This window comes from Numenius arquata, chromosome 5 (assembly GCF_964106895.1).
Source record: "Numenius arquata chromosome 5, bNumArq3.hap1.1, whole genome shotgun sequence".
NCBI lineage: Eukaryota > Metazoa > Chordata > Aves > Charadriiformes > Scolopacidae > Numenius > Numenius arquata.
Window position 1 is genome coordinate 7,925,700 of NC_133580.1, and position 15,735 is coordinate 7,941,434.

At 39.2% G+C, this 15,735-nt stretch overlaps 1 protein-coding gene across 1 annotated transcript in view; it reads left to right on the forward strand.

Moving 5' to 3' along the window:
* Window positions 1-15,735, forward strand: part of AFF2 (ALF transcription elongation factor 2) — a 260,919-nt gene that overhangs the window by 17,841 nt on the left and 227,343 nt on the right. Inside the window, exon 3 of the mRNA XM_074147510.1 lies at window positions 211-1,101. Coding sequence (XP_074003611.1) covers window positions 211-1,101 — 891 coding nt within the window. The remainder of the gene's footprint in view (window positions 1-210; window positions 1,102-15,735) is intronic.

The following is a 15,735-nucleotide window of genomic DNA, read 5'->3' on the forward strand; positions in this document are numbered from 1 at the left end:
AGCCTGTTTCAAGAGATTCTTTGAACACAGTTATTGATAGGTTTTTCTTACATAACATATGCAAAATGTAATTGAAATTAAATTAAATGTCAGCATGACACCATTAAACAGCTAACATTTGCCATCTTCTAAGACAACTATTCTGAGCAGTAACTTTGTAATCAGGAATTTACTCACTCTTTTCCTTTATTTATTTTTTTGATATTTTAGACAAATAAAGGCGATGCCCTTGCAAACCGTGTCCAGAACACATTGGGAAATTATGATGAGATGAAGGACCTGTTAACCAACCATTCCAACCAGAGCCACCTTGTAGGAATCCCAAAGAATTCTGTCCCACAGACACCCATTGACAAAAATGAACAGAACTTTTTCCCAGAGCCAAGAAACAGGATGATCCCATCTCATCAGATCAGTGGCCACTCATCAACAACAATGCCTCCACCTTCTTCATTGTCATCTAATTCTACTTTGCTACATGGGCACCAGAGCAGCAGGAAGTCGAGGACAGACTGGTCACGTGGTGGTCACAACTCTAGTGGGGCCCAGCCAAGCCAATCCAGTAGTCAGCCGAGTCGGACAAAACATAGCTCTTCTCATGACCAGCCGCAGGGCAGGTATGAAGACCTCTATAATTGTCAGAGTGAGCAGCATAAAAGTGGAGGAACTGAGGAAGCAAATTCTATGGCAGCATCTTCACATTCGAGGAGGCATACTCATTCAAAGTCAGCAGCTGGAGAACATACTTACAAAGAAAACAGTCATTCGAAGTCACCCACAGAGCTTGAGTTTGTAGGTCATGGTCCTGGATCTCCAATTCCTTCCACATCTTTGCTATCTGCAAACAATGGTCTTTCAACCCAGAATTTCCCACCAGGGCTTCACTGTAAAAACAGCATGGTCCAGCAGAAGCCTACAGCGTATGTCAGGCCTATGGACGGTCAGGACCAGGTACCCAATGACTCACCTGAACTGAAACCTCCGATAGAAATTGAGAGTGGATATGGAAATCAGTCCTTTGGAACACTGCTGGAAGGAAAAGTGAACACACCTAGTTCAAAGAACAAAGTACCAAAGCTCAACATTCCTCCTGTTACTGAAGTAAGTAGTTTAAAATATCTTCTGTCTCGTACCACTTGAGTATTTCATGCACGGAATATTTTCCTCTGGAAATATGCAGTTCCATTTCCTGGAATTATGGTCTAAACCATTCCTTTTTTCTAGAATGTGCACGACTACTTTTGGCAAAGTTTTTTGTGGTAGTCCCAGTAGCAATATTTAATGAAGTTTTAAAGGCATAGTTTGGAATGCTAACATTGCTTATTTCTGATTAATATTAGAAGGCTAGATCTCTGTTGGGTGTAATAAATTTATACCACCTAGAATTCTGGGCAGAGAACTCTAATATCTCAGTTCATCTGCAATTTTCACTCTTGCATTTCAGTTAGGAGCTAGTTTGATAGGAAGATTGCTGTTTTATCTCTAAGGAAAAATGGCAGTGTTCAAATTTCAGTGGTACTAAATAGTTCTACCAGTAAGGAGTTTATTTGCAGAGTTTGCTAAATTCCTACTGCTTTTAATGGAATTAATGTGGCTTAAGTTCTGAGTAATGCTTATGAAAATGTGTCCCATTAAAGCTTTTATGCATTCTGAAGAGCTGTTAATATCGGGTTTCAGTCCCAGTCTCTGCTACCAACAGTTTAAGCCGTTGAATTTTGTATTGGTGGTCAGTACAGCAGTCATGTGAGGAACATCTTAGTTGGTCCATATTCATGTCCATTCTAAGCACAGATGTATAATAAGGATACCAATTAAACTATTCATACTCTGTATACTTTTTCTCTGAGTTTCTCTGAAGCAGTAACCTTTGCAAGGTAGGTTTATAGTGTGCGTATGAGCAGAATTGCAGTATGGGTTTTTCATAGCTTTCTGTTTCCCCCAAAATATTTTTATACTAGGAATGAGGAGCGATGCATTCTTAAACCACTTTATTGCAAAAGGTCAGCTTTTTCTATTGGAATAATTGTTTCAAGCCAATAATTTGTTTGACTATTTAAAAACTTGATGTTATTTATTAACATTCCAGGCAGCAACAAAGACTGATGTGTTTTGCAGTAGAGCTTGGAATAATTTTCTGGGAACTGCATCTGAAAACAGTAAAAGGCCTATTTATATCAAGTGGAAGCTGAGGGTTGCTTGCAGATGGTGTTTTATTAGAAAATGTATTTGTTAATAAACGTAGCTTTGTGCAAGATTACTTTACAGATGTTTCTGTTTATTTTTACCTTAGGTTAAAAATCTGCTGATGTAGATGGCTTCATAGTCTGTTGCGATTTGTCGCTAGCATTGTTTGGCAAGTAAATAATTGCATGCAAAGGAAATAATGATGTTGCAAAAGCAAATACATTTTTTCACTTTTGCCATCTATTAGCACTATGAGTCAATAGAGGTACTTTCAAGTGCAGCAGTAATATGAAGTATTTTTGGAAATAGAATGTACCTTTTGCAATTTGTATCAACTATTAAGAATGCATTTTTTCTTTCCTTTATTTTTGAGTGAAATCCTGGCACTGTTGAAATCAACTGGGTTGTTAGCAATGTTTTTTGGGCACAGTATTTCACCCACAGTCTTTTTGCGTAGCTCTAAGAACCTCTGATGTGAACTGTTGTTTTTGGAAAGTTTCCTAGTCACACAGATGAAAAATTACATCTTAATTTGTTGCTATAGCTACTTTACTTTTCACTACACAGGATATAAACTATAGGTGCATAATTAATTTCATTTATGATCAAATAAATGGTAAACTCTAGGCACTTTAGAAATGAATGCAGATAATAATCTTAAAACAGTCTGCGTTACAAGAGCGAACAATAATTTGAAGAGGGAAAGAAAACCCAAAACTGTGTTAAGGTGACAAATATCTTTCCTTTCCGATACAGAACATATGACAATAGCCAGACTGGTGGATCTTTTACAGGCAAATCTCCTCCTGAGTTTGGAGGTTTGGATTTTTTTTTCGCCTGTGTCAGGACTGTGAACTTTGGCCCTGTGTGTTTTTCCACAGATGTGTATCCTGAATTTGATTTACCCTGCGTTCAGCAATAAAACTCCTTCCAATCCAACATTATAGATAACTGGTTTAGTTTAAGCTTAATCAGAACTGACAGTGCACACCTGTGAAACCCATAACCTTTTCAGAATGACTGCAGCGAGTGGCTCTGTTGTAATCTTTATACAATTGATGTGGAGGCTTATGATCCTTCGGTGGTGCTTATCAATTTATGAACCTTCCCTAGCCACCTCGAGCTGTAGTGATCTGCTTGAAACAATTTTGCTCCTGCTCCATGGGTTTCCATCCTAACACAGTTCCAGGTGGTGGTGGTGATCTTCTTCAAATTAGCAGTAGGAGAATTACTTTTTTGGGGGTATTTTTCTGTAATTTGTTCTACGGCTCTCTTCTGTCTTTGAGTCCATTTTTTCAGATTGCTGGGTGTACGCATAGCGATTGCACACCAAACATTTTTCAGTGATTTCTCTCAAAACTTTGCATGCTCTTAAGATGAGGAATTCTGTGCAGAAATAAAATTCCTAGAGGATGATGGTTCTGCAATAATGGCATCTCTTAAGAAGTGCAAAGTTGTAAAAGAAAAAGACAGTTTTTACTATCTTAAGGAGGGCGAGGGGAATAAGTAACCAAATATTTGAACAAGAAGATTTAAAAGATGAGTTGAGACTGATGTGGAAATACAGTCTCATTTATCATGGCTTAATGGAATAGGATGTTGAGTGCCCTGGAAGCATTCTGCCATGTGTAAGGAAGTGATCAATTTTATAACATAATTTGTGTCACTTGAGGTGTTGCTCTAAGAATCCTTGCTCGTTTGCTGGGCCCAATTCTGCCCTCAGAGATGCCCATCCATCTTTCAGCTCCTCCGGAGTGGACAACATTGTTAATGCCTTGCTGCTGGCATGTCTCCACTGTGCAATGGATTGTGGTTTAGTGATTTCTGAGCTTGTAGAGATTCATGATAAGTTTATACAGACTTATCAGACTGGGTCAGGGTGTAGCATTAGCAGCACTTGTGCACCCATGGACTAATCCTTGCCTGTGAGTGAATGGTGGTGTGTGACTTCCAGACCTTGACTCACCCACACAGAGCTAGTTCAGACCTGTCTGCACTGTGAGTGGCCATATCTGGTAGAGAAAGAGGAACACAAGAGCCCCTGTAGCCTTTTAGTTATGTCCTGTAAGGATTTCTTTATGGTTTTGTGATCCGTTTGATTTCTTTTACCTTTCTCCTTCATTTTACTTATGAGTATTGTTGTCTAATGGTGAAGGTAAAAAATTTTAGTGTTTGGCACCTTGAGCGAAACCCAGTGCACCTTGGCTTGGCAGCCTCCGAGATTCAGAAATTGTGAAGCAGACCTTTCAGATCTGGGAGGCCATAAGGGCATTGTGTGACTTAAGGGGGACATGCAGAAATGCACCAGATATCATGACACAGAATTGCTAACAATGACCCTGGAACTAAAACTTAGAGAAAAATTTATAGAAAGCTTCAAACTAAACGCTAGTTCTTGGTCCTTTCTAATTCACTCATTTCTTTAGTCTGTATTTATATACATACTTACTTACATTTCCATATTAATTTTGAGCTTGCATTTAACATTTAGTAAATTGTGGCAAGCCTGGGACATTGCAAAGAGCTTTTGCATTATGTAGAATTCCACCTACTTAAATTTATGATGGGAGATGATTGTTACCACTGAAAGAGACCTGCGTCGTTAAATCCTGAACATCTCTTCAAAAAAGTAGAGGTTAGAGACCACAATAACAGCTGATCCTCTCTCTCCTGCATTAAAATCCAGAATCTTGATACATGTATGTATATTTAAACCTCTAGGAATCGGATGCTTAGAAATTATTTCAAATTGACTAACTCAGCAGGAGATGGCTGAAAGAAAGCCTGTACTTTTCAGATTGGGCTTGAACACAAATTACTGAGAGTACTGAGTAAAGCAAAGGTTGTTAAGGTCTCTGGGAACATCAGAAGTTGCATTCCTAGAAAATCTTATGTGCAGTTTTCCAGAACAATTCATGGATTTCCAATAAATGTTTAGGGACGGGAAATCAAGGGCAATTGAGATAACATTTGATTCACAAGGCAGAGTTTTTAAATCTCACTGCAAAATTGGCCTCACGTTCCTACAAAGTAGCAAATGCTCATATACCAAATTTTCCCAAAAATACAAAGCTAGGAACAAATCCAAAAGGCCTACAACATCTATGTCACCACCCACTTAAGTAATAAAAAAATAGAGAACTTCTATTTTCTCTTTACTTCTAGGAAAATATTTTGACGGGTTCAGTATACTGCAAAATGATAAGCTTCTGTTACGTGTTTCAAATCATTCTGTTATCGCTGCATGTATTGATTAGCTTAGTACTTTCTGAGCTAGCTATAAAAAAGGCTGCTTTCTGCATTAAAGAGCAAGAAAAATTGACAGGTAGATAACCATATTGATTGAACCTAAATAGTCAATGCAGGAGGCTTATATATGACTTATAAAACTCTCTATAGGAACCAAAGCCAGTTTAATATCATCTTTTTTTTTTTAATTAAATGGAAAGTAGGTGTCTTTAATTAACCACCCCCACACCCTTTTGGTATACATGCTACTCTAGTTGCCAACTATACTACATTACCATAGTTGTGGGCAAATCACTTTTTTCAGATGGAGCTTTAGCTGTCCCCCAGACTTTGAGCTCTGAAGAAGAATGGACTGAATCACGCATTAAGCTGAAATCCCTTTGCTTGGTTCATATTTCAAAAGTCTGAGGCCAAAAACAAACCCAAAGAGCAGTATTTCTTGCAGTATTACAGGTTACAGCCATATGTTTTTCATTTGTAAATACTGTGAGAAGTAATGTTCTTGTGATACTTCTAAATGAAGACCATATGACACCACTCGACTGAAGACTTCTTATTGTGGCCTTTCTGAGGCTACTGTCCGATTGCTCGGACAGTTGCTAGCAAAGCTATTTTGCAGGGCTAGCAAGAGGACAACTTGCTTATTTTAAATTAAACATAAATAAGCCTGTTTAGGGCTTGATTTTGAACCGCTGTGACCAATGGGAACATTGCATTCCACATCAGACTGTGGAACAGGGCACTTTAACTCAGTTGAATAGGTGTGGTTAAAAGAGTTGACCGTGTATATTTGGATTGGGGAAGGAAGGGTTAGATAGCTTCTTTCCCATTGTGCATTTGTTAGTGGTTTTTTCCGTTTTGTTTTATAAGTTACTCCTGATCGTTTTTTGCTGGGCGGAAGAAAAAAAATCTCAGTGCAAATTAGAGTACCTCTATTTGTGAAGAGTCAGTCTCATGGTGTCTTGAAAAGTGATTTTTTTAATAATTTTTTTGAAAATCCCAGTGCTGAGGTAACTGCTTGTAAGTGGCTTGTTATTGGTCCAAGTTAAGTGTAAGAAATACTGTTACTCAAATGGTGTCATATGAAATGTCACAAAGTGAAATGACCTCAAAGGCTTTGGGGAGAGCAGTAGAATTTGTTTTGCTTGAGCAAAGATGTGGAGGCATCATTTAACAGCTGCAGTGGGACTGTAGGATGTATTCGTAGCTCTGCCAATAGATTTGGTGTGCAACTATGGGACAGTCACTTTGGTATTTTTCAAACTCATTATACCCAATTTAATTTGTAGAGGTTTTTTAATCAAACAGAAATCTTTGTCAATCCTGTTCCTTGTTTTGATGAGTGGTCCTCAGTTCTTTGGTGCATCTGACTGGGAAAGGAAGTTATAATATTTAGTCTTCATCCACGGAGGAATATTGTGCAGGTATCTCACGGAAAACCATTATCATGGCAGCTAAATATAATAACTAAATAATAACTAAATAATAATAACTAAAGCTGCATCTTTTCTGCTTCCTTCCATTAATTTAAGGAAAACATCACAAGCCATATAAAGACAGTGTTAAGTATTGTGATATCTTCACATTGACTAGTAATATACTTTTTGAATAATGACCAGGAGTTGATAGAGCTAATTTTTCAGCATCTTGTTTACATCTATGTAGGATGCAAATGCATAAAGAAGGATGCTCTTGGATTTTGATAGTCTGCTTATCTGTCAGCTCGCAAGGGCATTCTTCTAGGACCCATCCAGCAGGTGTAACCAAGTTGCAGCCTTTGCACTATTTGTTAATACTTTTGTGGAACGTGACCTGCTTTAATAAATGTATTCTTTGTGAACTGTAAAACAAAGAATGCTCATATAAGAAAAGATGAGAAAATGCTATTTTCAGTTATTTAATTTTTTATTATGTGTGTTTTCACTCTGAGCTGTGGTCTGCCCTCGAGTGAACAGCGTGCATGCTTCTTACTGAGAACGGGATTGGAAGGTATTTGAATATCAGCGTTTGGCCTTCCGTGTTTGAATGAATGGTCATTTGTAAACTTGTCAGCTATGTTAAATATTGTTTTATCTGATGAAAACCTTTAAAGTAAAACACAGCTAGTTTGAAAGAACCTACCTATACATTCTCTACTCTTTCCTGTCATAACTTTTGGATATTTTTTCCACAAATTCTTCTGTTCTTTGTAGAGAGCACAGGAATTAAGGTTTTAAATCGTCTGAGAACACAGAAGTAGCATGTTTTTTAAAGTACAAGCAAGAGAGCATGCACACATTTTTGCAGGGACAATGACAGCTGTTGTGAATCATCGCTGGGACTGAATCTGGGGCTTCTCAGGACAGCCTCCGCTTCTTGAACAAGAGTGCGGACTTTCAGTAGTAGCTATAATTGACTTTCTCCCAGGGCCGCTCATTTAGTGAATATGATGAAAACATTTCATGTAATACACACCTGTTAAATGTATAAAAAGAGGCATAAAGAAAATACAAGAAAATCAGTGGGTGTAAATGTAGACTTGGAGAAGAAAGTTCTAATCCTGATGAAAATGGTGGTCAAGTAGAAAATTGGACTTTGCTTTATCTGGAAGGCGTAGATCAGTAAGAAACAACTGGAATGTGGTTTTGCAAATGCCAGGAATCTGGGCAGTTGAATGGTGCAGAAAGTGTGATTAGATATTATAGAAGTAATAGGAAACCAAACACAAACCACTGTTCAGATGCTATGGTAGAAGTTGAGACTGAAATATAGCTAATTAAAGGCAAAGGAGGAGGGATAGTACCATATATTGTCAAGCTGAATGAAGATTTACAAAGAATATTGCAATAAGTAAAATAAGACTTAGGGAGAAATCAAGAAGGAAAAGTTACTTATGCAACAGAGGTATGGTAGACATGAAGGAGATGTAGGTGTGATCTGAACATACAGTAAACCTTTGCGACAACTTTGAGTAGGAATACGCTGACCATGAAGCAGAGGATGGACGGTAGAAGTCAGGACAGGGAAATGACTCCCCATAGGGGAAAGAGGAACTACAGTACTTAGGTGCAGTTGGCTTTCTAGTGGGAATCGCAGGAGCAGAAGTGCTTAGCTGTTCTTAAACTCATCAAACTCCATCTTGTGAAAAGCTGTATGTGATATGCAAGCAATTAACCCATGATTGAGAAGGCAGCCTCCTCCTGTGCTCTGTTCTTGCAATTTTACATGCATAAGATGCTTACTCGCATGCACACCCCTGGGTATATTGTACGCTTAGTTCATTGACATGCAGAATTATACTCAAATTTTAAACCATTAGAGCAATACCATATGAATCATATTTATAACATACCTTCAAAGTGTGAAAATCAGAGGAGGGTCTTATATATGAGCATTTCCGGCTTTATGGCCAAAGCCACCCCACTATAAGCTAGTTGTCTCTGACTGAAGTATGGAAAAGCATTTAGGAGCTGCAGGTGAAAACATCATATGGGAATACTTTAATAAAAAAAGCAGAGTGAAAGAAAGTTGAACATATAACTTGGCAACTCTCCATGAACTGCAGATATAGGTTAAAGTTATTTAGTTGGCAGGCGATTGCAAGTGTATTAGCAATGTTGGGGAAAAAAAAAAAGTAATTTCTGTATTTTGGCTTGTGCAGTAAAGAAATTCCTCCCACATAAATATGTTCATTTCACCTTCTGGGAAGTAAAGAAAGGAAACTGTAGCTGCAGTCTGTTATTTAATCTTCCTGAAATTAGCATTTGGTGCTCAGGAAGATTGAAAGATTTAATGCCAATGCCTTCCTCAAAAGAAAGAAATGACACACCACATATGTTTTAGCACTGGTTAGACTGTTAAATGGAATTAATCAAAATCCATGTTAAAATATTTCCATGTGTTAATTAGCAACGGTTTGGAACATTAAAATACATATTGGCTTGGGAATAAATTAGGGAAGAAATATCAGATTGAGTTTGTGGGCTTTTAATTGCAACATAATATACTGTGTGTTTTAGAAAGGTAAATGTAAATACACTCCTATGAAATGCTATGGCAATGTGCATTTAAAAATTGTGTAATAAAACAATCTAAAACAGGCTTTCATTATGGCAGAGCGAGCGATACCATTTCCCGTTTTAAAAGAAACATTAAATTGTTCCCTCATATAATAAAGCAAGAGAAAAACAGTTTAAAAATGCCATGAGTTTCATCTCAGGCCAAAGGAAGTTTTAAAATTTCTCCTTTGAAAATCATGATGATGTAGCAAGTACCAACACCAGGTCTCCTGTTGTGAGTAGAAGAATTCACATTTGCCTTTCAATTCCTGCTGGGTCACTGCAAAGCTTGTTTCCCATTCCCTCATGCTGAGTCTTGAAAGCAGCAGAATAACATAAATTTAGTTAAGTATGTAAATGAGACTGGACAAACGGGTCTGTTCATACTCTTAAATTAATACACACAAGGGAGGTAGAGATATCTAAGGTAGCATTGTAGATAAACTTAACTCCTGACTGAGGGTAGAGACCATGGTTGGCCCACAGAGTAGTGAGGACCCATTTATCTTCCTAGGGAGGGAGTGACCATTCTTTTCCATGACAAAGACTACGTAGGAACCACCTCCAAGAGGTTTTCTGAAGTTGCATCCCAGGATTTATCTCCCACAATCACGTAAGTGGAGATGATTTTGTGTACATCCAGCCCGGTGAGCTTGAGATGGAGGTAGATGTTGATTTTAATTTTTTCTATGGTTGCTGTTCAAGTAGCCATTTGTAAAATAACATTGAGCATAAAGAAAAGGTTTGGGGAGCAGAGAGAGGGAGATGCAAGATAAGTATAGCTTCACTCACTTTCTAGGCTAACGAGCCTATTTTTGCTTGTATTTGCAAAGATCTCTGAGAGGAGTCAGTGATCATAGGTGTAAGCCTCAATCCCGATTAATACTGCCAATTAATACTGCCAGTCTAAACATATTTCAGTTTATACATGCTGCTTTCCCTTGCATGCTTCCTCAGAATAATTTCCCATTGTTATATCCCCCAGATGTGTAAACTCGTTGGGTTATATTTCACTGAGCTGCAAGCTGTGACACTTAAATCCACAAGACAAGCTGGCAATTACTTCTGCTGTTTGTAAATATCCAGGCACCCATTTACATTTGCCAGTATTTTAAATATAAACATTGAGATAATTCTTTCTTAAATATGTTAAAACACTGACACGTAGCCATTGTAAACTTAGAAAGTGTAAAAATCCTCAGGCCAGTTGGAGTCAGGATTTGGATTTTATTACTTGGTGTTCACCCTCAATGAAGTCCTGGGCAGTAACCTACATCTGTGGGGTTTAATCCTTTTTGATTCCACGAAGCCCTACCTTCCATGTCATCAGAAACTAAAAACATCTCAAAACCAATATAATTTCTACTAGCATGTGCTAGTGACACTTAATTATGCTTAGTTGTGAACCTCTCTTTACATCCAGGGGTAGCTTTCTTAAGCAGCTTCCTTGTGAAGTAAAACTTCACAGTATATTTTGCATTGGGAAGAAAGAGAGATTGTAACATCTTCCCTTCCTGCCAACACATGCAGTTACACATTGATATGAAATATGGCACAAATTTATCTAGGGAAATATTAAAAAGAGTAATTTTTATTCAAAGCAATTATCCTAGCAACCACATCATTTGCTGCACAATACCATGATCACAAAAGTCACCATTTAACATGGTTTCATGGCAGGGACCACAGAGTGTGGTGTCATGGACCACAAATGATTTACAGATCCAAGTTTGGAAAGAAAGGATTTAGGGCTTTGTCAATATTTCTGAGAGAAAAACGTTACCATTGAAGTTTCCTAAGGTCCGTGGAGGCGCAAAAAGCCGATGAGGGGATATGCACTGTCTGTGCCAATGATTGACATTTCATTCTCATAAATTATTTCTTCCACCACCAGATAGAAAATGACTGTGCCAAGTGGAATGGAGGCGGGGCTGCATTCAAAAAGTTTCTGCATGTGAATATAAAGAAATGCATTTAAATCCCACTCAAATTTGTTCTTACAACTCCTATTGCTTTTTACCCTCTATGAAGTGATAGAGTAGTTCTTCCTTAAAACATAAAATACCCGATTCGCTGTACTCCAGATAAACAAAATAAAGCAGACCCCTCTCTAAAGGGTGTAGAGGTGATTGTAAAACACAGCCAGGTTAGACCTATCCTACCCTTTGACGCTGGCATTGCTGTGCAAGTAATCCCCCTTGTTCTCCCCTGGAATCCCCCTAATTCCATGTGAGGACTAAGGCTTTCTGATTCTGAATAGAAGAAGCAAAATTGGGCCATAAATGATCAGTCTGAATAAGACTTATTTTGCCTAGCAGCAAGAGTAGAATGTAGCAGGGCTATAGAGAGTTATTGCTCTTCAGAGGAGAAGAAAAATTAAAATTTGCAAATGCTGTTTTCGTAAACACATTTTATTAAGATGTAACTGCACCTGCATTTCATCAAGAAAATTGTTTGCTACAGTTTTTAATATACTTTGATATATTGAATATATTTGATTTATTTTGATAATAATATTTTTTCTGCTTTTATTAGTAATTTACATACTTGGGACTAGGGACTTAAATGATCAGATCTTGTGAGAGGTGGCCTGTTTACTTAGAAGTCTTGTCCCACTTTTTCAGAACTAGTGTTTTAACTATAATGAAGACTTCAGATAAGCAACCAGATTTCAGATGTTTAGCTAAATCAGGAATATCATATTACTATTGACTTTGCTTGGTCATGAGAGCCACGTGCTAGAAAGAAAAAGGTTGTTTCTGTTAGCATATTAGTTTATCTTAGGAGCACACTTTGGAAACAAATCTGATCTTCTCCAGTTGCTGCTCTTTGGTTCACTGGGGAGTGGTCTCAGGATATGTGAACTAAATTTCTTTAGGTTGAAAGGAAAAGAAGAGAAGGATGCCCATAACGTGCTCCAGATGCTCTCTGGTGCTCAGGAGAAGTCAGACTAGTGCCACGCAGCCCCTTCTCTTGCCTCCTCTCCCCCAAGACGCACACTGCGTTCACTGGCTTCTTGGCACCAACTCTGTCTCTCCATGGATTGACTCCTGTTGTGCTGTGCTTCTTACTAATGTAGGTACAGCTTAATTCTCTGGCACTAGGACCAGTAATGACCTGGGATAAAATTAACTGTCATAGTGTTACAGAAAGGGTGACTGACTTCTATAGCTTGCCTATAAGAACTGTAAATACCTATATGAACAGGTGGCAAGAATGGAGAAGACTGCCTTCTCCTCACCATGGGCTGCAGCTCTACAGGGACTAGCCTAAATCTAGCTCTTTGAGAAGGGAAAGCCTCCAAGTTATGGAGACAACTTCCATAACTAAGCACGTTAAAAGGGAGATGATTTTTACAGCCTAGCGTGGGAGATTTTCCATAACAAATCTTGCATGTGGTTTCAGAAGTGGAAGCCCAGAACAATTCTCCATGTTCTTGGCTGCTCCAGTCATTTTGGTTTCTAGGGTGAGGCACATGTCAGGTCACTGAAGGACAGAAGGGAACAGAGGCATGAACAGAGAGAGGGATTTCCCCTTTCATTAGCCACAATAAATATGTTTGTTCAAGAACAAATAGCTGGAATAAAAAGGCATGCAGCTCTTATGCTGAAAAAAAGGCTATTTGTGTCAAATACATAGGAAATACTGTTCACAGATAAACCATTGTAAGGATTGTCCTTTAACAAAGCCAAGTTTACTTGAGATCCTGACTATGTAAAGGGCCCTGTATTTCATTCTTTTTCCCAATAGCTAACATGGGACACTGCACGGTGAGTAAAGATGATGATTGCAGTGAGCTGGGCTTTAAACTATTTCAATAGAATATAGTGCTTTACTGCAAGCTGCCTTGGACTTTGGTGCTGTCAGAAATCCTTATTGAGTGGGATTTCCAGGTTTAAAGTCAACAGCCAGAGGCAGAAAGAAGAGATGCTATCTCTGTGGCATGCCCTTAATAAAAAGTTTGCTTGAACATAACTCCCTTATGATAGCAAACCTGTGTATAATGGTGAGAGTATTTACTTGGCGCTCTTCAGGATTACCTGTGGTATTTTGTTGTGATGGTGGAGAGAGAGAGAAGTCTGCAGAGAGACCAAGCCTGTGGCAGGGGAGCATAGCGGGGGTACTTCCATGGCTGTCCCATGCAGAGAGGTGGCATGAAGGCAGCTGGGCCTGGAAAGACAAACAGGTTTGCTTTCACCAGTGGACTTGGAGCCCAGGCTGAAGGCAACTCTTAAAGGAAAAATGTGGCAATTTGTGTTGGCGAAACAGGAGACTTAATCAAGAGCAGCTAGAACTGACATGAGCTTCAGTAGGAGGCTGTGGCAGAGGACATGAGGGAACGCCTAAAAGGTGCTGAGGTTGCGTTACCTGACTTTCCCAACTGCTGCAGCCTCTGTCTGGGCTTCTCCAAAACCAGGCCATTTCTTCTTTGTGGAGTTCTTGCAAATCCCATCTTACTTCCCTTTCAGTGGGTACCTGGTTCTTCAAAGTACTGGAAGTAAAGTTGACTTCTGCACTGTGTTTGTGAACTTGAGCTTTTGTGGACTTCACAGATGATTATTTTTCTGTCAGCAACAGCATTGGTTTGTTTTCTCTGTGTGTGTGCGTATGTATAAAATCCAGATGTAAAATTATAGATAAGCAGTACATAGACAGTCATATGACCACTCGGATCTGCATCCACATTTGCAATACAGAGGCTGAAAAGGCTTTCCCTGGCACAGTGCAGTGGTTTCACAATAGATCACACATGACGAAAGTGGAAAGGAATTACATATTTTGTTGCCTCCTCTCCTGTGACATAAAGCCACGTGGAGATCTTCACCGCATCTGGTTTCTGATTTTGGCCCTGAATACAGACAAATATCACAGGCCCTAACAATTGTCGTTTCTAGTCCTCTCTCCAAAAGTGAGACCCAAGGGAATTAGTTTTCAGCTGAATGCTCTGTTCTGTTCAATGCTTAAATTTACTGGCATTGCTTGTTTGTCTCTTGCTGAGTGGGATCATACAATTACTTCTTAAATTCCTCTTTGTTCCCACAGCTACTTTCACGCTTAATCCCTCTCAAAATGAAGCAAGAACAGCTTTGCCCACAGCGCTGGTGTCCCATGGCTCCCAGCACTTACTGTTTCCCCTGCTGTGGGGAAGGGTGTGGGTCTGCGGTGTGGGAGCCGGAGGAGGGAAAGAGAAAAGTCTAACTTGTTGCCTGTGGCGTAGGGAGCAGAGCTGTGAGCCTCAGGAACTGGAGGAGACATTGTAATGCCTACGTAGAAGAGCAGAAAAGTAAAGGCATCAGTACATGCTTTAGTGGACGTGACAGAAAGATAAGGGCCTGAGAAAGGGAAAAGTGCAAGGGAAGAGCAAGGCAGGTATTCATCGGGTGCTGGGTGCTGGATTCTGGCTGCCCAGAGGAGGCAGCAGCAGCAGTGCCCACCTGGACAAATGGAAAACCTGGAGGATATTCTCTTGGATGACTTCTCAACTGTCTTAGCCTCTTCCTGTGGCCCGTCTGCACCATTTACAGGGAGTAGCAGTGACCGCAATAGTGTGTTTTTAGATCAAATCACTAATACATCCACTTGAAAGAGAGGTAAGCTGTGCATGAGACTTCTGCCCAACTCCAGTTTCCTCTTATATACCATCAGATGCACGTTGCAAATAGCTGTGGCTGTGATAGCAGCACAGCCTGTACTCTGTTGTCATAGAAAATCTTGAACATTGTGAGTGAGTGTTTGGTACCTGAGAAACAATCCAGTATCTTCTGTTAGGAAGCTTTTGAGTTAGCAAGCTGCTCTTAAACCTTCAGGTGATTATAGTATACATGTATAAGGTATAGAACCAAAGCTTCTGTATTTGTGTATGTGTATAAGAGAAGGTATTTGAATATGTTCTCCCACCATTTTTCATGTATTTTTACAGTGGTGATGGCTGGACTTTGCATATGGATTATTGTAATCCTACATCCCTGTAGCAAAGTCTCACCTTGGATTGAGTGTCATGTTGGGCAAAGAAGAGAGCAGATATTTTGGAACAGAGTTTTCCTTTGTGAATGATTGCTTTCTCTCTGCTCTGTGGAAGGAAAAAAAGAAGCTACAGGACCGCATTTACTGCAGCTCTGTGTCTGAGCTAATAAACTGTGCTGAGAGCTTCAGCTCAGGTTTGAGCATTTTTTTTTTCCCAGCCTGAAACACAAGCTGAGATAACTCAGGTCTGCCTACAATAGACAACACAAATATTCCTTGAAAGGATTCCAAAAGTTTCAAG